This window comes from Bufo gargarizans, chromosome 2, assembly GCF_014858855.1.
Source record: "Bufo gargarizans isolate SCDJY-AF-19 chromosome 2, ASM1485885v1, whole genome shotgun sequence".
Taxonomy (NCBI): Eukaryota; Metazoa; Chordata; class Amphibia; order Anura; family Bufonidae; genus Bufo; species Bufo gargarizans.
The window spans coordinates 33388549-33413588 of NC_058081.1; the positions used below are offsets into that span (position 1 = coordinate 33388549).

The 25040-nt window shown below is 45.3% G+C and overlaps 1 protein-coding gene across 1 annotated transcript in view; it reads left to right on the top strand.

Moving 5' to 3' along the window:
- The window catches only part of LOC122927159 (venom factor-like), a 216422-nt gene that overhangs the window by 116102 nt on the left and 75280 nt on the right, over positions 1 to 25040 (top strand). The window contains exons 27-28 of the mRNA XM_044278756.1: positions 8425 to 8523; positions 12450 to 12600. Coding sequence (XP_044134691.1) covers positions 8425 to 8523; positions 12450 to 12600 — 250 coding nt within the window. The remainder of the gene's footprint in view (positions 1 to 8424; positions 8524 to 12449; positions 12601 to 25040) is intronic.

The window sequence follows — 25040 nt, forward strand, 5'->3', positions numbered from 1 at the left end:
TTCTTAAACATTTTAACAATTGCTTCTAACATTCTAATTCTTCTAATGTTCAAAAAAAAATAAATGACATTTACAAAATGATGCCAACATAAAGACATATGGTAAATGTAAAGTAATAACTATTTTATGAGGTATGACTATCGGCCTTAACCACCTCCGGACCGCCTAACGCAGATGTGCGGTCCGGAGGTGGCAGCTCTGCGCAGAGTCACGCATATATGCGTCATCTCGCGAGGGCCGGGATTTCCTGTGAACACGCGCACACAGGCGCGCGCGCTCACAGGAACGGAAGGTAAGCGAGTGGATCTCCAGCCTGCCAGCGGCGATCGCTCGCTGGCAGGCTGGAGATGTGATTTTTTTTTAACCCCTAACAGGTATATTAGACGCTGTTTTGATAACAGCGTCTAATATACCTGCTACCTGGTCCTCTGGTGGTCCCTTTTGTTTGGATCGACCACCAGAGGACACAGGTAGCTGTGTAAAGTACCACCAAACACCACTACACTACACTACACCCCCCCCCCGTCACTTATTAACCCCTTATGAACCCCTGATCACCCATGATCACCCCATATAGACTTCCTGATCACTTCCCTGTCATTGATCACCCCCCTGTCATTGATCACCCCCCTGTCAGGCTCCGTTCAGACGTCCGTATGATTTTTACGGATCCACGGATACATGGATCGGATCCGCAAAACACATACAGACGTCTGAATGGAGCCTTACAGGGGGGTGATCAATGACAAGGGGGTGATCACGCATATAGACTTCCTGATCACTTCCCTGTCATTGATCACCCCCTGTAAGGCTCCATTCAGACGTCCGTATGATTTTTACGATGATTTATATCCGTGGATCCGTAAAAAATCATACGGACGTCTGAATGGAGCCTTACAGGGGGGGTGATCACCCATATATATAGGTGATCAATGACAGGGGGGTGATCACCTATATAGACTCCCTGATCACCGCCCCCGTAAGGCTCCATTCAGATGTCCGTATGCGTTTTGCGGATCCGATCCATGTATCCGTGGATCCGTAAAAAATCATACGGACGTCTGAATGGAGCCTTACAGTGGGGTGATCAATGACAGGGGGGTGATCACCCCATATAGACTCCCTGATCACCCCCCTGTCATTGATCACCCCCTGTAAGGCTCCGTATGCGTTTTGCGGATCCGATCCATGTATCCGTGGATCCGTAAAAAATCATACGGACGTCTGAATGGAGCCTTACAGGGGGGTGATCAATGACAGGGGGGTGATCAATGACAGGGGGGTGATCACCCCATATAGACTCCCTGATCACCCCCCTGTTATTGATCACCCCCTGTAAGGCTCCATTCAGACGTCCGTATGCGTTTTGCGGATCCGATCCATGTATCCGTGGATCCGTAAAAAATCATACGGACGTCTGAATGGAGCCTTACAGGGGGGTGATCAATGACAGGGGGGTGATCACCTCATATAGACTCCCTGATCACCCCACTGTCATTGATCACCCCCTGTAAGGCTCCATTCAGACATTTCTTTTGGCCCAAGTTAGCGGAATTTTTTTTGGGGTTTTTGTTTTTGTTTTTTCTTACTAAGTCTCATATTCCACTAACTTGTGTCAAAAAATAAAATCTCACATGAACTCACCATACCCCTCATGGAATCCAAATGCGTAAAAATTTTTAGACATTTATATTCCAGACTTCTTCTCACGCTTTAGGGCCCCTAAAATGCCAGGGCAGTATAAATACCCCACATGTGACCCCATTTCGGAAAGAGGACACCCCAAGGTATTCCGTGAGGGGCATATTGAGTCCATGAAAGATTTAAATTTTTGTCCCAAGTTAGCGGAAAGGGAGACTTTGTGAGAAAATACAAAAAAAAACAATTTCCGCTAACTTTCTGGGGTCACATGTGGGGTATTTATACTGCCCTGGCATGTTAGGGGCCCGAAAGTGTGAGAAGAAGTCTGGGATCCAAATGTCTAAAAATGCCCTCCTAAAAGGAATTTGGGCCGCTTTGCGCATCTAGGCTGCAAAAAAGTGTCACACATGTGGTATCGCCGTACTCAGGAGAAGTTGGGGAATGTGTTTTGGGGTGTCATTTTACATATACCCATGCTGGGTGAGATAAATATCTTGGTCAAATGCCAACTTTGCATAAAAAAATTGGAAAAGTTGTATTTTGCCAAGATATTTCTCTCACCCAGCATGGGTATATGTAAAATGACACCCCAAAACACATTCCCCAACTTCTCCTGAGTACGGCGATACCACATGTGTGACACTTTTTTGCAGCCAAGGTGGGCAAAGGGGCACACATTCCAAAGTGCACCTTTCGGATTTCACTGGTCATTTTTTACAGATTTTGATTTCAAACTACTTCTCACACATATGGGCCCCTAAATTGCCAGGGCAGTATAACTACCCCACAAGTGACCCCATTTTGGAAAGAAGACACCCCAAGGTATTCTGTGAGGGGCATGGCGAGTTCCTAGAATTTTTTATTTTCTGTCGCAAGTTAGTGGAATATGAGATTTTGTAATAAAAAAAAAAAAAAAAATATCATAATTTTCCGCTAACTTGTGACAAAAAATAAAAAGTTCTATGAACTCACTATGCCCATCAGTGAATACCTTAGGGTGTCTACTTTCCGAAATGGGGTAATTTGTGGGGGTTTTCTACTGTCTGGGCATTGTAGAACCTCAGGAAACATGACAGGAGCTCAGAAAGTCAGAGCTGCTTCAAAAAGCGGAAATTCACATTTTTGTACCATAGTTTGTAAACGCTATAACTTTTACCCAAACCATTTTTTTTTTGCCCAAACATTTGTTTTATCAAAGACATGTAGAACAATAAATTTTGCGAAAAATTTATATATGGATGTCGTTTTTTTTGCCAAATTTTACAGCTGAAAGTGAAAAATGTCATTTTTTTGCAAAAAAATCGTTAAATTTCGATTAATAACAAAAAAAGTAAAAATGTCAGCAGCAATGAAATACCACCAAATGAAAGCTCTATTAGTGAGAAGAAAAGGAGGTAAAATTCATTTGGGTGGTAAGTTGCTTGACCGAGCAATAAACGAAAGTTAGCGGAAAATTATGAATTTTTTTTCTTTTTTTTTTCCTTACAAAGTCTCATATTCCACTAACTTGTGACAAAAAATAAAAAATTCTAGGAACTCGCCATGCCCCTCACGGAATACCTTGGGGTGTCTTCTTTCCAAAATGGGGTCACTTGTGTGGTAGTTATACTGCCCTGGCATTTTAGGGGCCCAGATGCATGAGAAGTAGTTTGAAATCAAAATCTGTAAAAAATGGCCTGTGAAATCCGAAAGGTGCTCTTTGGAATTTGGGCCCCTTTGCCCACCTAGGCTGCAAAAAAGTGTCACACATGTGGTATCGCCATACTCAGGAGAAGTTGGGGAATGTGTTTTGGGGTGTCATTTTACATATACCCATGCTGGGTGAGATAAAAATCTTGGTCAAATGCCAACTTTGTATAAAAAAATAGGAAAAGTTGTCTTTTGCCGAGATATTTCTCTCACCCAGCATGGGTATATGTAAAATGACACCCCAAAACACATTCCCCAACTTCTCATGAGTACGGCGATACCACATGTGTGACACTTTTTTGCAGCCTAGATGCGCAAAGGTGCCCAAATTCCTTTTAGGAGGGCATTTTTAGACATTTGGATCCCAGACTTCTTCTCACCCTTAAGGGTCCCTAAAAAGCCAGGGCAGTATAAATACCCCACATGTGACCCCATTTTGGAAAGAAGACACCCCAAGGTATTCAATGTGGGACATGCCGAGTTCATAGAAAAAAAAAAATTGGCACAAGTTAGCGCGAATTTTAATTTTTTTGTTTTTTTTCTCACAAAGTCTCCCTTTCCGCTAACTTGAGACAAAAATTTCAATCTTTATTTGACTCAATATGCCCCTCAGCGAATACCTTGGGGTTTCTTCTTTCCAAAGTGGGGTCATTTGTGGGGTGTTTTGACTGCCCTGGCATTTGAGGGTCTCCGCAATCATTACATGTATGGCCAGCATTAGGAGTTTCTGCTATTCTCCTTATATTGAGCATACGGGTAATGAGATTTTTTTTTTTCATTCAGCCTCTGGGCTGAAAGAAAAAATGAACGGCACAGATTTCTTCATTCGCATTGATCAATTTGGATGAAAAAATCTCTGCCCCCCCAAAAAAGAGGGGAAAGGCGCCTGCCAGGACATAGGAGCTCCGCCCAACATCCATACCTACTCAGCTCGTATGCCCTGGCAAACCCGATTTCTCCATTCACATCAATCGATGAGGATGAATAAATCATTGCCGGGATTTTTTTTTATTTTTTTTTTATATATACAAAGTGTTTGCAAAAGCATATGAACACCGCCGCCTCCTCAGCTCATATGCCTCGGCAAACGTATCTTTTACTGCAGAGGAGAAATCTCGTCTTGCAGCGCCGCATACACCGACTTTTGTGTAATCTGACAGCAGCGCAATGCTTCTGTCAGAATGCACATCAGTGCTGCAGCTAATCGATCGGTTGGTCCACCTGGAAGGTAAAAAAAAGAAAAGAAAAAAGAAAAAACCAGGCCACAACGCAATAAATTTAATAACTTTATAATAACTTTCGGTTGGGTTGAGGTACCGGCAACGACACTGGGGAAATGTCGCTCGTGTAAACGGCTAACTACACTGGTGGATGGGGCCACGGAACCTCCTGGATACAGGAGGTTCTCGATGATCTCTTCCTGAAATTTGAGGAAGGATCCTGTTCTCCCAGCCTTACTGTAGAGAACAAAACTATTATATGCAGCCAATTGAATTAAATATACAGACACCTTCTTATACCAGCGTCTGGTGCGTCTGGAAACTAAATACGGAGCCAACATCTGGTCATTGAAGTCCACCCCTCCCATGAGCAAATTATAGTCGTGGACACAGAGGGGCTTTTCAATGACACTGGTTGCTCGTTCAATTTGGATTGTCATGTCTGCGTGAATGGAGGAGAGCATGTAAATGTCACGCTTGTCTCTCCATTTCACCGCGAGCAGTTGTTCATTACACTAGGCACCCCTCGCCCCCTTGCAAGACGGGTGGTAACGAGCCGTTGGGGGAAGCCCGCGCGACTAGTTCGCGCGGTGCCACAGCAGCCAATCTGTTCTAGGAACAAATGCCTGAAGAGGGGCACACTTGTGTAGAAATTGTCCACATAAAGATGGTACCCCTTGCCAAATAAGGGTGACACCAAGTCCCAGACTGTCTTCCCACTGCTCCCCAGGTAGTCAGGGCAACCGACCGGCTCCAGGATCTGATCTTTACCCTCATAGATCCGAAATTTGTGGGTATAGCCTGTGACCCTTTCACAGAGCTGTTACAATTTGACCCCATACTGGGCGCTCTTGCTTGGGATGTATTATTTGAATCCAAGGCGCCCGGTAAAATGTATAAGGGACTCATCTACGCAGATGTTTTTCCTCAGGGGTATACAAATCTGCATTTTTTTGGTTGAAGTGGTCTATGAGGGGCCGAATTTTGTGGAGCCGGTCAAAAGCTGGGTGGCCTCTCGGACGAGAGATGCTATTGTCACTAAAGTGCAGGAAACGCAGGATGGCCTCAAATCGTGCCCTGGACATGGCAGCAGAGAACATGGGCATGTGATGAATTGGGTTCGTGGACCAATATGACCGCAATTCATGCTTTTTGGTTAGACCCATGTTGAGAAGAAGGCCCAGAATTTTTTTTAATTCGGAAACTTGGACTGGTTTCCACCGGAAAGGCTGGGCATAAAAGCTTCCCAGGTTGGCGGATATAAATTGAGTGGCATACCGGTTTGTTTCTGCCACAACTATGTCCAAGAGCTCCGCAGTCAAGAACAGCTAAAAAAATCCCAGGGCCGAACCGATCTGAGCTGTCTCAACCCGAACTCCAGACTGGGCGGTGAAAGGGGGAACTAATGGTGCGGATGAAGTTGGGGACTGCCAATCAGGGTTTGACAGCACCTCAGGGGGTCTACGGGCCTGTCTGTGCGGTGGCTGCGACGGGGTAACTATTGCACGTGCCACCGTACCAGCTTGAACTGCCCTTCTGGTGCTCGCCACTTCACCATGTTGTACGGCAGTGCTGGTACTAGGTCCAGGGAGGGCTGCGCTGCTGGTGTATGCCTCACCACGTAATCCAACAGCGCCAGCCCCACTCTGCTGCCCTTGAAGCGGATCCTGCGCAACCTGTGGTCTAGCAACACGGGGCCAGGTACGCCTGGTGGTGTCATGGACCTTAACCTCCTCGTCCGAACTTTGGGTCAGACTGCCACTGCTTTCTACAGGTTCATATTCTGACCCGCTAGATTCGTCAGATGAGGGTTCCCATTCCTCATCCGACTGGGTCAGAATCCTGTAGGCCTCTTCAGAAGAATACCCCTTGTTTGACATTTGGACTACTAAATTTAGGGGGTATTCCCTGAGACTACCCAAGAAAAAAAGCAAGCCTGTCTTACAAATGGGAGGCTAGCGAAGTACCGGAGGCTGCTGCGATTGATAAAAAATATCAAAACTGATTTTTTTATCGCCACAGCGCTTGTAAAGTGATTGTGCAGTGATCAAAAAAATATATATTTTTTGTCAATGCGGCGGGGCGGGCATGGGTGAACGCACGTGTGGGCGACCGATCAGGCAAACACTGCGTTTTGGGAGGAGGGTGAGCTAAGGTGACACTAATACTATTATAGATCTGACCGTGATCAGTTCTGATCACTTACAGATACTATAAAAGTACAAATGCTGATTAGCGATACGCTGATCAGCGAATAAGTGACTGCTAAACGATCGCTAACTACCTAACCAAGGGGCCTAAACTATCCTAAAACCTATCAGTCAATACCAGTGAAAAAAAAAGTGACAGTTTACACTGATCACTTTTTTCCTTTTACTAGGTGATTGACAGGGGCGATCAAGGGGTGATCAAGGGGTTAATTGGGGTGATGGGGGGTGATCTGGGGCTAAGTGTGCTGTTGGTGGCTACTCACTGTGAACTGTGCTCCTCTGCCTGGACCAACCGACGAAAAGGACCAGCAGAGGAGCACAGCAGCCATTTAACACATTATATTTTTAAATATAATGTGTTAACTGGCTTCTGATTAGTTTTTTTTTAAAAATCATCAGCCTGCCAGCCACGATCATTGGCTGGCAAGCTGATGACGTGACCCCCCTCTAACTTTTGCCGGCCCGCGATGCGCATGCGCGGGCCGGCTGAGCGCGTCATCTCGCGTCTCGCGAGAAGACGCATATATGCGTAATTGTGCCTGGGACAGCCGCCTCCGGACCGCGGTCCGGAGGCGGTTAAAGGGAACCTGTCATGTGGATATTTGATTATAATCTAACTAATTATATGCAATCATTAACTACTAAAAAGTGCCTTAGATGTATTCACTTACTGGTGTGACAGATAGTTACCTCATAATATGCACACAAAGATGCCGCATGCCGCATGCTAATGAGCTGATTTGAGTCCAGCGTGATGTCATTGAGTCCAGCGTAAATATTAAATTCAGAGCTATAGCCACTCCCCTGCCCACCTGCTGCTGATTCATATGGAAAAACAACTGTCAATCAGCAGCAGGTAGGCGGGGAGAGTCAGTTGCTCATGAATATTCAGGACTCATCATTATCAGCTGGAGCTTTTCAATACAAGATGTTGGCAGATTGACTGGGTCAATTAGAGAAAGTGACCCAGCATTTTGCTAAGAGAAAAATAATAAAACTGGTGACAGGTTCCCTTTAAGGTGAAAAATAGCTGTTTCCTCAAAGGGTTTATAGTAGGGTCATTTTTGGACATGGTGGTGCTTATGATTTTTTATTGTTTCTTTTTATTTCAAATTTGGAGAAGGGGAGTGATATATATATATAATTTTTTTTTTCTTCTCGTCCTTTTCTCCTCTTTTCTTTTTTTTTTTTTTATCCATCAGAAGAACAGAAAAAAACAGGATTCTGTGAAACAACCGATCCTATTTCAGATTTGGCATCTGTTTGAGCCATTTCTGAGATCCATTTTCGTCTGACTTTTTTTTTCCTGTCTAAAAAAACAGATCTCAGATGGAAATGGCTCAAACGGATGGCAACAATTTGCAACAGGATCACTTTTTTTTTTACAAGATCCTGTAAAAAAAATGTATCCTGTGCATAAACTGATACACAGGTCTGTTCTTTTACAGAATCCATTTTTTTTATTTATTTTTTCTGTTCTGTTCTTCTGACGGATTAGAAGAATGGAAAATGAAACGGAGATGTGAACTCTCCCTAAGTGACTTGTGTTGGGGTTTTCGAGTGTCATCTTGTGGTGGTCAGGCAACACAGGCTTCAGCAAAGCTTAAGAAACTGTAAAGATTCAGTGATGATGTCTCCTAAAAATATTTTTTTCTCTTTCTCAGGGTGGTGTCTCGGGTTCGACAGATGCTGATGTTGCTGTGACGGCTTTTGTTGTTATTAGTCTTTTGGAAAGTCAGAAACTCTGCGCCGGTTCTGTCAATGTAAGTGACTTGTAGAAAGAACTTATTAACTAACAACATGACCTGTAGGGAGTTGTTTCACTGGCACAGTGGTCGGAAGGTGGACACTCTACGCATAGGTAATATGTAGACAGAGTAAGAGCAGAGACAGTTGCAATTTTCTAAATTTTATTTGGTAATGGTAAAACTCCGATGTTTCAGTCAGACCAGATCTAAGGCTGAGGACATCAACTCCTGAGGGAGGACCCCTTTGACCAATGACCAGCTGTTACAGAGGTTCTTTCTAGGTAATACGACCATTACCTTATAGGCATCTACATGGATCACGTGGCGTGCAACCAGTAACTACAGCATTTTCAGAAGTTATGCTTATCAACCATTAGGGTGCTGCAAACCTTAGTTATCAGCACCTCTATCTCTGTACATCCTAGCAGTTGCTCATTGATATGTTTTGACAAAAAAAATGGGTTAAGCAGCACTCCAGGTCCCAATCTGGGGACAGTTGCCAGTAGAAAAATAGATTAGATTGGGCCCACGGATGGGGATCCTTGCTGGGGGTCCCATAAGGTTACAAATAAATAGAAAATCCACAGCACTCCTCAGTTCTGGTGAAAAAGCCTGTTACTTTATTGGTAACAGCAGCATACAGAAAGCAACGTTTCAACCATCTCTGGTCTTTCTCAAGCTTGAGAAAGACCAGAGATGGTTGAAACGTTGCTTTTTGTATGCTGCTGTTACCAATAAAGTAACAGGCTTTTTCACCAGAACTGAGGAGTGCTGTGGATTTTCTATTTATTTGTAACCTCATTGATATTTTTCATCACATTCTTAGCAGATGTACTTGTAGTGATGAGAAACGCCCAGCAGTCACACACAGTGCCAACAGTGACAGCTGCAGTTCATGGTAATTTCCAAGCACCAAAGTCTGCTGCCACACAACATCACCTTTTTAGAGAACCAAGCAATCTGATACACTAGGGTAACTCAGTGATTTACCAGGAACACAGAATAAAGGAGATGTCCCACATGATAACCATAATGCTATTCGACCTTTAGAATTCCCTAAGATACTTTATAGACAAGTCTGGTCAGCAACAGAAGGAAGACCTTTGGATGACTCCTTCTATGAGGTGCAGGGCAGGGACTCTGTAATGGTGCTCAGTGGTATTATCTAAAGCCCTAGACTTCACGGGTCCTTTTTTTCTCTCTACCTCTCTCAAAGTAAGTAATTCTCTACAGCCAGAAGGTTGGCAATCTCTTTGCACACCTGTCCTCCTGTAGCATGATTTCCACCATTGTTTTACACTAAAGTTCCACTTTGCCATTCAGAGAAGCCAGAGTTGCTGTTGCCGGTGTACTGCAGCACAACTCTCATTTACTTGAATGGAAGCTGAGCTGCAGTACCCCAACATGACCACTACACAATGGATGAAACATTCCGCCTGCTGGTTGCATCAACTGTATAGATTATTACATTGACAGCTGCTCAAAACAGTTAATTGGTGGGGGTGCTGGGTGTTGGATCATATGTAACTACTGGAAAACTCCTTTATTGGTAAATATAAAACCTACACAGAGAATTGCCAGACCGCTTATGCTATTCAAATTCTTTATTACAAAAAATCACAATTATTTGCATGATTAGACATAAAAACAATAAAGTGCAGGAGATAAAAACGACATCACTGGAGGAGATCTACAGCGGATCTAAGTCCATATGTATTCGACATGATTTTCACTTTTAAAGTGCATGTGCAGCAGAATGACAATTAGATATATAGTAAATATTTAGTAAGTCTTTGGACATTTACCCATGCTGTTTCTCCTCCAGGATGGCGCCAACCTGGAGGAGAAACAGCATGGGTAAATGTCCAAAGACTTACTAAATATTTACTATATATCTAATTGTCATTCTGCTGCACATGCACTTTAAAAGTGAAAATCATGTCGAATACATATGGACTTAGATCCGCTGTAGATCTCCTCCAGTGATGTCGTTTTTATCTCCTGCACTTTATTGTTTTTATGTCTAATCATGCAAATAATTGTGATTTTTTGTAATAAAGAATTTGAATAGCATAAGCGGTCTGGCAATTCTCTGTGTAGGTTTTATATATATATGATAGCTGCCATAGGCTTAATTAATTACTTAAGATAAAGTAATCATCCCTCGGTTGAGGTGGATATCGGATGTTGTTTTCCTTTATTGGTAAGTCTAACATTCCACTGGGTCAGCAAGTGGAAAGGACAAAGGTCTAATTGCATATCTGCAATGGAGGGAACTGTGTTACAGAGGGACCATGAAGTCAGGTGTGCTAAGACCTACACAATCTGAAGCATTAGGAAAATTGGGATCTCTGTACTCTAGCTTCCTGACCAATGTATTCCTCCCAGGGGTGATGTGTGGCATAGCCACATGTAAAGTTGACAGATACATTTCCTTGTGCTCCATATTGGAGGATGCAGAAACCCCCCAAAAAGGGAACGTGCCATCAGAAAATGACATTGTTTCAATTTAGTTTGTTAAACGTATTTTCAAGAGCTTTTTGATTAGCATTCTTTTCTGTTTTGGAAGAAAAGCTCATTTGAATATCTTTCCCAGAAACCCAAAGGTATGCAAATTGCCATGCTTGACAAAAATGAAGAGGTAATATCCTATCTACTGCCATAAAGAATTAACATATGTAAATTTACATATATTCTTTCTAGAAATCAAGAGCAGTGTCACCTGGCATACAATATTTATGCACATTTTTTAGTCTCCCTAATGATAAATAGCACCCAGAAGAGTATATGTGTAATTTAGGATCAAACCTGTCTAAATAGTTGATGGTCATGGTTCACATTTTACACTTGGTGGACAATGACCTCTGTACAGGTCACTGAGCATGCCCACAACACTCCCCAATAGAAGACAATGAACGTCTCCAGTCCATGTAGCTGCAGTCATGCTGATCCCTGAATTCTGTTAAAAGCAGACCACCCTCCTTAATCATGTTCTGGAAAAGGAATAAAAAAATAAACAGTCAGACCAGACAACCAGTTTTAAACTGTGAAGAGTTATGTTCTGTAGTATCTGCAAAGTTTGGCAAGTAATTCTTAAAGGGAAGGTAGAATTTAGATCTTTAGCCTAGCTACACTTTACAAAGACTTTGTTGAGCACTGCTGTGTACAGGTAGACTGTCTTATAAAGGTTGTCCAGGTTGTTTTTTTGTTATTTTTTTATCTAACCCCAGGCATGGGGAACTGTGGAGAAATCCATACTCACCTGGTCCCTGCCATTGGGTTGCGACTCTCCGGCTCCTTGGCTGTCTTCACTGGATTTGTGGTCCCGTCTCTCAACTTCCTGCGTAGAAAAGGTTATGTATCTACGGCTGCAGCCAATGACTGGCTCCAGCCTTCATGTGTCCCCAAGCAGCACATGGTCAAGCAGTAATGTACATGTGGACATGAAACAACTGAATCTGAAACTCAGTCATTGGCTGCAGTGGTGCATACGACCCCATCTGAGCAGGAGCTGTATCCCAATGCTACAGTGTTTGTGTAGTAGCTCCTTTAAGACTTGTGGCATAATGAAGGCTACAATAGACATTTTGACTCGGTAAGAATGGCTTGTGCAAGCTCACTGGGATGCCCGGCATGGAACAGCACAGTCTGCTGCACTAGTTAATACAGTGAAAAAGATGGTTCCCAAGAGATATACCACCCAGGGAGGCCAAAAGGCTCTAATGGTCTTTGTCGCTGTAACGGGAGCCTATAGATTTGCTTAACGCTTGTTACTTTCTTTCCTTTACCCTTATCTAGTAGAAGTCACTTCATTACAATGTTATGACAGTGCTTCTGTATTTGATAAACCTTTTAAGAGACATAAGATGTTAATAACTGTCACTGCTTTTGATACCGGATATGTTCCAAATGTTTGCTAAAGTTTTCTTCCTTCCTTTAAGAATCTGCATGTCAGCATTAATAAAGCGGTGACCTTCATAGAGGAACACTATGAAAAACTGAAGAAACCACATTCAGTTGCAATCACATCTTATGCCCTTGCTTTGGCTGGCAGACTAAAGGACCCACAGAAGCTTCTGTCTGTAGCAAAAGGTAAGGTTTATGTACGGTAGGTGGTTAGAGCGTTGAGGAGAACTGGCCAGCATGGTGGTCTCATTATAGCGGTTGTAGGTTATAATCTGACCATGAGAAACATCAGCATGGAGTTTGTATGTTCTTCTTATGATTGTGTGGATTTCCTCACATGACGACAGGAAAATAAAAAGAGACCTCCTCACTTGGGACAGTGAGTGATGATAATGTCTGTGAAGCAGTGCAGAATATGTAAGTGCACAAAATAGAAAACAAACTGCTGGCTGTGAATCACAGATGTCTTCCTTCATATGTGGTGCAAAACAGGCCTTAGCCAGAATAGTATTACGCTTGACGCCTTAGAGAGGCTCTGCTTTACATGTAAGCATAATTGGGTGGTCCATACCAAGAAAAGTCACATAATGTATTCACACAAAAGACCAGGGGACAATCTTTGTGTTGAGAAAAGGTAATTAAGAGATGAATACAGGAAATCATTTTTTACAAATACAGCATCAAGTTGTGGAGTGTCTACCCCAAGTAGTAATGGCGCAAAATGTCAGGATTTAAAAAAGAGCTGGAGACATATCTGTGAGCAAATGGCGGAGAAGGTAATTAAGCGTCATTTATTAGGCTTATTTCAGGCGCAGATTGCGGTGCAGCGGTTAGTTGCGCTGCAGTCTGAGACTTCTCCCCTCTCACGCCAGGTCTAAAAAAGTGGACATGGGTGGGGAAGGGGACGGGCCGGCAAGGCTCTATAATTTACCATTTTCAATGCCTGTTTCAGTCATAGCAAAAGGTCTAAATGTAAGAAGGCTCGGTAGCTGTTTTACATTTAGAGCTGATAGAAGATCCACATAAGTTATTAAGAGGTCAGTAGCACTTGAAAGGTTTATCAAAACCTTACTAAAACAATGGTCTTTATAAATGTGCCCCTTAACCCCTTAGGGACTTAGGACATACAGGTACGCCATGTTTGCCGAGTCCTTAGGACTCAGGGCGTACCGGTACGTCCTAACTTTAAATCGCAATTGCGGCACGGCGGGGGTTAATCGGAACAGGATATTAGTTGAAAATCATTCAGCGGGCATCCTGTCACAACGCTGGGGGGGTCCCGTGACCTCCCCAGTGTCGGCGATCGCCGCAAACCGCAGGTGAATTCAGACCTGCGGTTTGCGGCTTTTACCTTATCCGGCGGGCGGCGGTGCCATCGGGTCCCCATGCGGCTGTAGGGGGGACCCGATGGCATGGAAGGCAGCGCAATGCCTTCCTTAGGCATCTGCGCTGCCTTCCGGTGACAAGCCTGTGAGATCCAGCCCCCTGGATCTCACAGGCCGGAAGCTGTATGAGTAATACACACAGTATTACTCATACAGCCAATGCATTCCAATACAGAAGTATTGGAATGCATTTTTTTTCCCCAAAAAAAAAAAAATTTCAAGTAAAAATAAACAAAAACGTCATTTTCCCCAAATAAAGTAAAAAAAAAAGGGAAAAAATAGGTGGAAAAAAAAGTATACATATTAGGTATTGCCGCGTCCGTATCGACCGGCTCTATAAAGATATCACATGACCTAACCCCTCAGATGAACACCGTAACAAATAAAAAATAAAAATTGTGCTAAATAAACCATTTTTTGTCACCTTACATCACAAAAAGTGTAATAGCAAGCGATCAAAAAGTCATATGCACCCCAAAATAGTGCCAATCAAACCGTCATCTCATCCCGCAAAAAGTGAGCCCCTAACTGAGACAATCGCCCAAAAAATAAAAAAAACTATGGCTCAGAATATGAAGACACCTCAGATGAACACCGTAAAAAATAAAAACTGTGCTAAATAAACCATTTTTTGTCACCTTACGTCACAAAAAGTGTAATAGCAAGCAATCAAAAAGTCATACGCACCCCAAAATAGTGCCAATCAAACCGTCATCTCATCCCGCAAAAATTATACCCTACCCAAAGTAATCGCCCAAAAAATGAAAAAATTATGGCTCTCAGACTATGGAAAAACTAAAACATGATTTTTTTTGCTTCAAAAATGAAATCATTGTGTAAAACATAAATTAAAAAAAGTATACATATTAGATATCGCAGCGTCCGTAATAACTTTCTCTATAAAAATATCACATGACCTAACCCCTCAGGTGAATACTGTAAAAAAATAAAAACGGTGTAAAAAAAGCCATTTTTTGTCACCTTACATCACAAAAAGTGTAATAGCAAGCGATCAAAAAGTCACACGCACCCCAAAATAGTGCCAATAAAACCGTCATCTCATCTCGCAAAAATCATACCCTACCCAAGGTAATCGCCCAAAAACTGAAGAAATTATGGCTCTCAGACTATGGAAACACTAAAACATGATTTTTTTTTGTTTAAAAAAATAAATCATTGTGTAAAACTTAGGCCTCATGCACACGACCGTTGTGTGCATCCGTGGCCGTTGTGCCGTTTTCTGTTTTTTTTCACGGACCCATTGACTTTCAATGGGACCGTGGAAAAATCGGAAAATGCACCGTTTGGCAGCCGCATCCGTGATCCGTGTTTCCTGGCCGTGAAAAAAATAGGACCTGTCCTATTTTTTTCACGGCCAACGGTTCACGGACCCATTCAAGTCAATGGGTCCGTGAAAAATCACGGATGCACACAAGATTGTCATCCGTGTCCGTGATCCGTGTCCGTGATCCGTGTCCGTTTTTTCTTATCATTTCAATGGCAAACTTGACTTTGATTTTTTTTTCATTTTTCATGTCCGTGGATCCTCCAAAAATCAAGGAAGACCCACGGACGAAAAAACAGTCACGGATCACGGACCTACGGACCCCGTTTTTGCGGACCGTGAAAAAAAACTGTCGTGTGCATGAGGCCTTACATAAATAAAAAAAAGTATACATATTAGGTATCGCCGCATCCGTGACAACCTGGTCTATAAAAATATCACATGATCTAACCTGACAAAAAATGAAAACGGTGCCAAAACAGCTATTTCTTGTTACCTTGCCTCACAAAAAATGTAATATAGAGCAACCAAAAATCATATGTACCCTAAAGTAGTACTAACAATACTGCCACCCTATCCCGTAGTTTCTAAAATGAGGTCACTTTTTGGGAGTTTCTACTCTAGGGGTGCATCAGGGGGGCTTCAAATGGGACATGGTGTCAAAACAACCAGTCCAGCAAAATCTGCCTTCCAAAAATCGTATGGCATTCCTTTCCTTCTGCGCCTTGCCGTGTACCCGTACAGCGGTTTACGACCACATATGGGGTGTTTCTGTAAACTACAGAATCAGGGCCATAAATATTGAGTTTGGTTTGGCTGTTAACCCTTGCTTTGTAACTGAAAAAAATTAGTAAAATTGAAAATCTGCCAAAAAAAGTGAAATTTTGAAATTGTATCTCTATTTTCCATTAATTCTTGTGGAACACCTAAAGGGTTAACAAAGTTTGTAAAATCAGTTTTGAATACCTTGAGGGGTGTAGTTTATAGAATGGGGTCATTTTTGGGTGGTTTCTATTATGTAAGCCTCACAGAGTGACTTCAGTCCTGAACTGGTCCCTAAAAATTGGGTTTTTGAAAATATCTGAAAAATTTCAAGATTTGCTTCTAAACTTCTAAGCCTTGTAACATCCCCAAAAAATAAAACATAATTCCCAAAATGATCCAAACATGAAGTAGACATATGGGGAATGTAAAGTAATAACTATTTTTGGAGGTATTACTATGTATTATAGAAGTAGAGAAATTGAAACTTGGAAATTAGCAATTTTCTACAAATTTTTGGTAAATTTGGTATTTTTTTATAAATAAAAATGATTTTTTTTTACTTCATATTTACCAACAATATGTGACGAAAAAAACTATCTCAGAATGGCCTTGATAAGTCAAAGCATTTTAAAGTTATCACCACTTAAAGTGACACTGGTCAGATTTGCAAAAAACGGCCAAGTCCTTAAGGTGAAATAGGGCTGAGTCCCTAAGGGGTTAATGTGCCCCAAAAATTGTTCAGCTTGTCTAACTATATTTCTGACACCACACAGGAGAGCAGACAGATCCTCTATACTACACCACACAGGAGAGCAGACAGATCCTCTATACTACACCACACAGCAGAGCTGACAGATCCTCTATACTACACCACACAGGAGAGCCGACAGATCGTCTATACTACACCACACAGGAGAGCTGACAGATCCTCTATACTACACCACACAGGAGAGCCGACAGATCCTCTATACTACACCGCACAGGAGAGCCGACAGGTCCTCTATACTACACCACACAGCAGAGCTGACAGATCCTCTATACTACACCACACAGGAGAGCCGACAGATCGTCTATACTACACCATACAGGAGAGCTGAAAGATCCTCTATACTACACTGCACAGGAGAGCTGACAGATCCTCTATACCAGTGGTCCCCAACCTTTTTTGCACCAAGGACCGGTTTCATGCAAGACAATTTTCCCAGGGAACGGGTGAGGAGGGGGGGGGGGGTGAAGGGGGCGGGGGTTCTGGGGTGGGGTTTAGGGGGGGCTTACTGATTCACGTGCATAACAAAACACAAGGTGCATATTAAAATATATAACACTATATAATGACTATATACACTGACTATGGTCTCTGCTGCACTGGTCTCTGCTGCACTGTACCGTATTTTTTGCCCTATAAGATGCACCTAGTTTTAAAGGAGAACAATAAGAAAAAAATATTTTTCATTACACCTCAGGTCAGACCAGCAATTAGACCCCCAATGTTAATCAGACCTCAGTTCAGACCCCCAATGGCTCAGATCAACCCCCAAACCTTTAGCCATCTATCAGCCCCCAATGTCAGCCATAACCCCAACAATGTCAGCCATAAACCCCCCAATGTCAGCCATAAACCCCCCCAATGTCAGCCATAAACCCCCCCCAATGTCAGCCATAAACTTCCCCAATGTCAGCCATAAGCCCCCCATTAGCCCCTCATGTCAGCCATAAGCCCCCCATTGACCCTCATGTCAGCCATAAGCCCCCTATTAGCCCCTCATGTCAGCCATAAGCCCCCTATTAGCCCCTCATGTCATCCATAAGCCGTCTATTAGCCGCTCATGTCAGCCACAAGCCCCCATTAGCCCCTCATGTCAGCCATAACCCCCCATTAGCCCCTCATGTCAGCCATAAGCCCCCCATTAGCCCCTCATGTCAGTCATAAGCCCCCCATAAGCCCCTCATGTCAGCAATAAGCCCCCCATTAGCCCCTCATGTCAGCCATAATCCCCCCATTAGCCCCTCATGTCAGCTATAAGCCCCCCATTAGCCCCTCATGTCAGCCATAAGCCCCCCATTAGCCCTTCATGTCAGCCATAAGCCCCCCATTAGCCCATCATGTCAGCCATAAGCCCCCCATTAGCCCTTCATGTCAGCCATAAGCCCCCCATTAGCCCCTCATGTAAGCCATAAGCCCCTATTAGCCCCTCATGTCAGCCATAAGCCCTCCATTAGCCCCTCATGTCAGCCATGAGCCCCTCATTAGCCCCTCATGTCAGTCATAAGCCCCCATTAGCCTCTCATGTCAGCCATAAGCCCCCCATTAGCCCTTCATGTCAGCCATAAGCCCCCCATTAGCCCTTCATGTCAGCCATAAGCCCCCCATTAGCCCTTCATGTCAGCCATAAGCCCCCATTAGCCCCTCATGTCAGCCATAAGCCCCCCATTAGCCCCTCATGTCAGCCATAAGCCCCCCATTAGCCCTTCATGTCAGCCATAAGCCCCCCATTAGCCCTTCATGTCAGCCATAAGCCCCCCATTAGCCCTTCATGTCAGCCATAAGCCCCCCATTAGCCCCTCGTGTCAGCCATAAGCCCCTATTAGCCCCTCATGTCAGCCATAAGCCCTCCATTAGCCCCTCATGTCAGCCATGAGCCCCGCATTAGCCACTCATGTCAGCCATAAGCCCCCATTAGCCCCTCATGTCAGCCATAAGCCCCCCATTAGCCCCTCATGTCAGCCATAAGCCCCCCATTAGCCCCTCATGTCAGCCATAAGCCCCTATTAGCCCCTCATGTCAGCCATAAGCCCTCCATTAGCCCCTCATGTCAGCCATGAGCCCCTCATTAGCCCCTCATGTCAGCCATAAGCCCCCATTAGCCCCTCATGTCAGCCATAAGCCCCCCATTAGCCCCTCATGTCAGCCATAAGCCCCCCATTAGCCCCTCATGTCAGCCATAAGCCCCCCATTAGCCCCTCATGTCTGCCATATTCCCCTTATTAGCCCCTCATGTCAGCCATAAGCCCCCCATTAGCCCCTCATGTCAGCCATAAGCCCCCCATTATCCCCTCATGTCAGCCATAAGCCCCTCTTTAGCCCCTCATGTCTGCCATATTCCCCTTATTAGCCCCTCATGTCAGCCATAAGCCCCCCATTGACCCTCATGTCAGCCATAAGCCCCCTATTAGCCCCTCATGTCAGCCATAAGCCCCCTATTAGCCCCTCATGTCATCCATAAGCCGTCTATTAGCCGCTCATGTCAGCCACAAGCCCCCATTAGCCCCTCATGTCAGCCATAACCCCCCATTAGCCCCTCATGTCAGCCATAAGCCCCCCATTAGCCCCTCATGTCAGTCATAAGCCCCCCATAAGCCCCTCATGTCAGCAATAAGCCCCCCATTAGCCCCTCATGTCAGCCATAATCCCCCCATTAGCCCCTCATGTCAGCTATAAGCCCCCCATTAGCCCCTCATGTCAGCCATAAGCCCCCCATTAGCCCTTCATGTCAGCCATAAGCCCCCCATTAGCCCATCATGTCAGCCATAAGCCCCCCATTAGCCCTTCATGTCAGCCATAAGCCCCCCATTAGCCCCTCATGTCAGCCATAAGCCCCTATTAGCCCCTCATGTCAGCCATAAGCCCTCCATTAGCCCCTCATGTCAGCCATGAGCCCCTCATTAGCCCCTCATGTCAGCCATAAGCCCCCATTAGCCCCTCATGTCAGCCATAAGCCCCCCATTAGCCCTTCATGTCAGCCATAAGCCCCCCATTAGCCCTTCATGTCAGCCTTAAGGCCCCCTTTAGCCCTTCATGTCAGCCATAAGCCCCCATTAGCCCCTCATGTCAGCCATAAGCCCCCCATTAGCCCCTCATGTCAGCCATAAGCCCCCCATTAGCCCTTCATGTCAGCCATAAGCCCCCCATTAGCCCTTCATGTCAGCCATAAGCCCCCCATTAGCCCTTCATGTCAGCCATAAGCCCCCCATTAGCCCCTCGTGTCAGCCATAAGCCCCTATTAGCCCCTCATGTCAGCCATAAGCCCTCCATTAGCCCCTCATGTCAGCCATGAGCCCCGCATTAGCCACTCATGTCAGCCATAAGCCCCCATTAGCCCCTCATGTCAGCCATAAGCCCCCCATTAGCCCCTCATGTCAGCCATAAGCCCCCCATTAGCCCCTCATGTCAGCCATAAGCCCCTATTAGCCCCTCATGTCAGCCATAAGCCCTCCATTAGCCCCTCATGTCAGCCATGAGCCCCTCATTAGCCCCTCATGTCAGCCATAAGCCCCCATTAGCCCCTCATGTCAGCCATAAGCCCCCCATTAGCCCCTCATGTCAGCCATAAGCCCCCCATTAGCCCCTCATGTCAGCCATAAGCCCCCCATTAGCCCCTCATGTCTGCCATATTCCCCTTATTAGCCCCTCATGTCAGCCATAAGCCCCCCATTAGCCCCTCATGTCAGCCAAAAGCCCCCCATTATCCCCTCATGTCAGCCATAAGCCCCTCATTAGCCCCTCATGTCAGCCATAAGCCCCCATTAGCCCCTCATGTCAGCCATAAGCCCCCCATTAGCCCCTCACATCAGCCCCATGTCCCCCAGGTCAGCCATCAGCGCAAGTAAAATAAACCACTTACCTCTCCAGCTCCTGGTCACCATCGCAATCCTCTTCGTTCTGCTGTCGGCTGGCAGTGTAAAGCGGCGCACAGTGTGAGGTCACAGAGACCTCACGCTGTGCGCAGCCGTGCACAGCTGATAGCCGAGCCGAGGACCAGGAAGTGGTGAGTCCTGGCCCGGGCCGCAGCCCGGCGGTTGGGGACCGCTGCTCTATACTACACCACACAGGAGAGCTGAAAGATCCTCTATACTACACCACACAGCAGAGCCGACAGATCCTCTATACTACATCACACAGGAGAGCCGACAGATCCTCTATACTACACAACCCAGGAGAGCCAACAGATCATCTATACTACACCACACAGCAGAGCTGACAGATCCTCTTTACTACATCACACAGGAGAGCTGACAGATCCTATATACTACACCATACAAGACAGCTGACAGATCCTCTATACTACACCACACTGGAGAGCTGACAGATAATCTATACTACACCACACAGCAGAGCTGACAGATCCTCTATACTACACCACACAGGAGAGCTGACAGATCCTCTATACTACACCATACAAGACAGCTGACAGATCCTCTATACTACACCACACAGGAGAGCTGACAGATCCTCTATACTACACCATACAAGACAGCTGACAGATCCTCTATACTACACCACACAGGAGAGCTGACAGATCCTCTATACTACACCACACAGGAAAGCAGACAGATCCTGTATATAACACCACACAGGAGAGCCGACAGATCATCCATACTACACCACACAGAAGAGCCGACAGATCCTTTATACTACACCACAAAGGAAAGCTGACAGATCCTCTATACTACACCGCACAGGAGAGCTGACAGATCCTCTATACTACACCAAAAAGGAGAGCTGACAGATCTTCTATACTACACCACACAGAAGAGCCGACAGATCCTCTATACTACACCACACAGGAGAGCTGACAGATCCTCTATACTACACCACACAGGAGAGCTGACAGATCCTCTATACTACACCAGACAGGAGAGCCGACAGATCCTCTATACTACACCACACAGGAGAGCCGACAGATCTTCTATACTACACCACACAGGAGAGATGACAGATCCTCTATACTACACCACACAGGAGAGCTGACAGATCCGCTATACTACACCACACAGGAAAGCAGACAGATCCTCTATACTACACCACACAGGAGAGCTGACAGATCCTCTGTACTACACCGCACAGGCGAGCTGACAGATCCTCTATACTACATCACACAGGAGAGCCGACAGATCCTCTGTACTACACCACCCAGGAGAGCCGACAGATCATCTATACTACACCGCACAGGAGAGCTGACAGATCCTCTATACTACACCATACAAGACAGCTGACAGATCCTATATACTACACCACACAGGATAGCTGACAGATCCTATATACTACACCGCACAGGAGAGCTGACAGATCCTCTATACTACACCACACAGGATAGCTGACAGATCCTATATACTACACCGCACAGGAGAGCTGACAGATCCTCTATACTACACCACACAGAAGAGCCGACAGATCCTCTATACTACACCACACAGGAGAGCTGACAGATCCTCTATACTACACCACACAGGAGAGCTGACAGATCCTCTATACTACACCAGACAGGAGAGCCGACAGATCCTCTATACTACACCACACAGGAGAGCTGACAGATCCTCTATACTACACCACACAGGAGAGCCGACAGATCTTCTATACTACACCACACAGGAGAGATGACAGATCCTCTATACTACACCACACAGGAGAGCCGACAGATCTTCTATACTACACCACACAGGAGAGATGACAGATCCTCTATACTACACCACACAGGAGAGCTGACAGATCCGCTATACTACACCACACAGGAAAGCAGACAGATCCTCTATACTACACCACACAGGAGAGCTGACAAATCCTCTGTACTACACCGCACAGGCGAGCTGACAGATCCTCTATACTACATCACACAGGAGAGCCGACAGATCCTCTATACTACACAACCCAGGAGAGCCAACAGATCATCTATACTACACCACACAGCAGAGCTGACAGATCCTCTATACTACATCACACAGGAGAGCTGACAGATCCTATATACTACACCATACAAGACAGCTGACAGATCCTCTATACTACACCACACTGGAGAGCTGACAGATAATCTATACTACACCACACAGCAGAGCTGACAGATCCTCTATACTACACCACACAGGAGAGCTGACAGATCCTCTATACTACACCATACAAGACAGCTGACAGATCCTCTATACTACACCACACAGGAGAGCTGACAGATCCTCTATACTACACCATACAAGACAGCTGACAGATCCTCTATACTACACCACACAGGAGAGCTGACAGATCCTCTATACTACACCACACAGGAAAGCAGACAGATCCTGTATATAACACCACACAGGAGAGCCGACAGATCATCCATACTACACCACACAGAAGAGCCGACAGATCCTTTATACTACACCACAAAGGAAAGCTGACAGATCCTCTATACTACACCGCACAGGAGAGCTGACAGATCCTCTATACTACACCAAAAAGGAGAGCTGACAGATCTTCTATACTACACCACACAGAAGAGCCGACAGATCCTCTATACTACACCACACAGGAGAGCTGACAGATCCTCTATACTACACCACACAGGAGAGCTGACAGATCCTCTATACTACACCAGACAGGAGAGCCGACAGATCCTCTATACTACACCACACAGGAGAGCCGACAGATCTTCTATACTACACCACACAGGAGAGATGACAGATCCTCTATACTACACCACACAGGAGAGCTGACAGATCCGCTATACTACACCACACAGGAAAGCAGACAGATCCTCTATACTACACCACACAGGAGAGCTGACAGATCCTCTGTACTACACCGCACAGGCGAGCTGACAGATCCTCTATACTACATCACACAGGAGAGCCGACAGATCCTCTGTACTACACCACCCAGGAGAGCCGACAGATCATCTATACTACACCGCACAGGAGAGCTGACAGATCCTCTATACTACACCATACAAGACAGCTGACAGATCCTATATACTACACCACACAGGATAGCTGACAGATCCTATATACTACACCGCACAGGAGAGCTGACAGATCCTCTATACTACACCACACAGGATAGCTGACAGATCCTATATACTACACCGCACAGGAGAGCTGACAGATCCTCTATACTACACCACACAGAAGAGCCGACAGATCCTCTATACTACACCACACAGGAGAGCTGACAGATCCTCTATACTACACCACACAGGAGAGCTGACAGATCCTCTATACTACACCAGACAGGAGAGCCGACAGATCCTCTATACTACACCACACAGGAGAGCCGACAGATCTTCTATACTACACCACACAGGAGAGATGACAGATCCTCTATACTACACCACACAGGAGAGCTGACAGATCCGCTATACTACACCACACAGGAAAGCAGACAGATCCTCTATACTACACCACACAGGAGAGCTGACAAATCCTCTGTACTACACCGCACAGGCGAGCTGACAGATCCTCTATACTACATCACACAGGAGAGCCGACAGATCCTCTGTACTACACCACCCAGGAGAGCCGACAGATCATCTATACTACACCGCACAGGAGAGCTGACAGATCCTCTATACTACACCATACAAGACAGCTGACAGATCCTATATACTACACCACACAGGATAGCTGACAGATCCTATATACTACACCGCACAGGAGAGCTGACAGATCCTCTATACTACACCACACAGGATAGCTGACAGATCCTATATACTACACCGCACAGGAGAGCTGACAGATCCTCTATACTACACCACACAGGAGAGCTGACAGATCCTCTCTACTGCACCACACAGGAGAGCTGACAGATCCTCTATACTACACTACACAGGAGAGCTGACAGATCCTTTATACTACACCACACAGGATAGCTGACAGATCCTCTATACTACACCACACAGGAGAGCTGACAGATCCTCTATACTACACCTCACAGGAGAGCTGACAGATCCTCTATACTACACCACCCAGGAGAGCCAACAGATCATCTCTACTACACCGCACAGGAGAGCTGACAGATCCTCTGTACTACACCACCCAGGAGAGCCGACAGATCCTCTGTACTACACCACCCAGGAGAGCCGACAGATCATCTATACTACACCGCACAGGAGAGCTGACAGATCCTCTATACTACACCATACAAGACAGCTGACAGATCCTATATACTACACCACACAGGATAGCTGACAGATCCTATATACTACACCGCACAGGAGAGCTGACAGATCCTCTATACTACACCACCCAGGAGAGCCAACAGATCATCTATACTACACTGCACAGGAGAGCTGACAGATCCTCTATACTACACCATACAAGACAGCTGACAGATCCTCTATACTACACCACACAGGATAGCTGACAGATCCTATATATACTACACCACACAGGAGAGCTGACAGATCCTCTCTACTGCACCACACAGGAGAGCTGACAGATCCTTT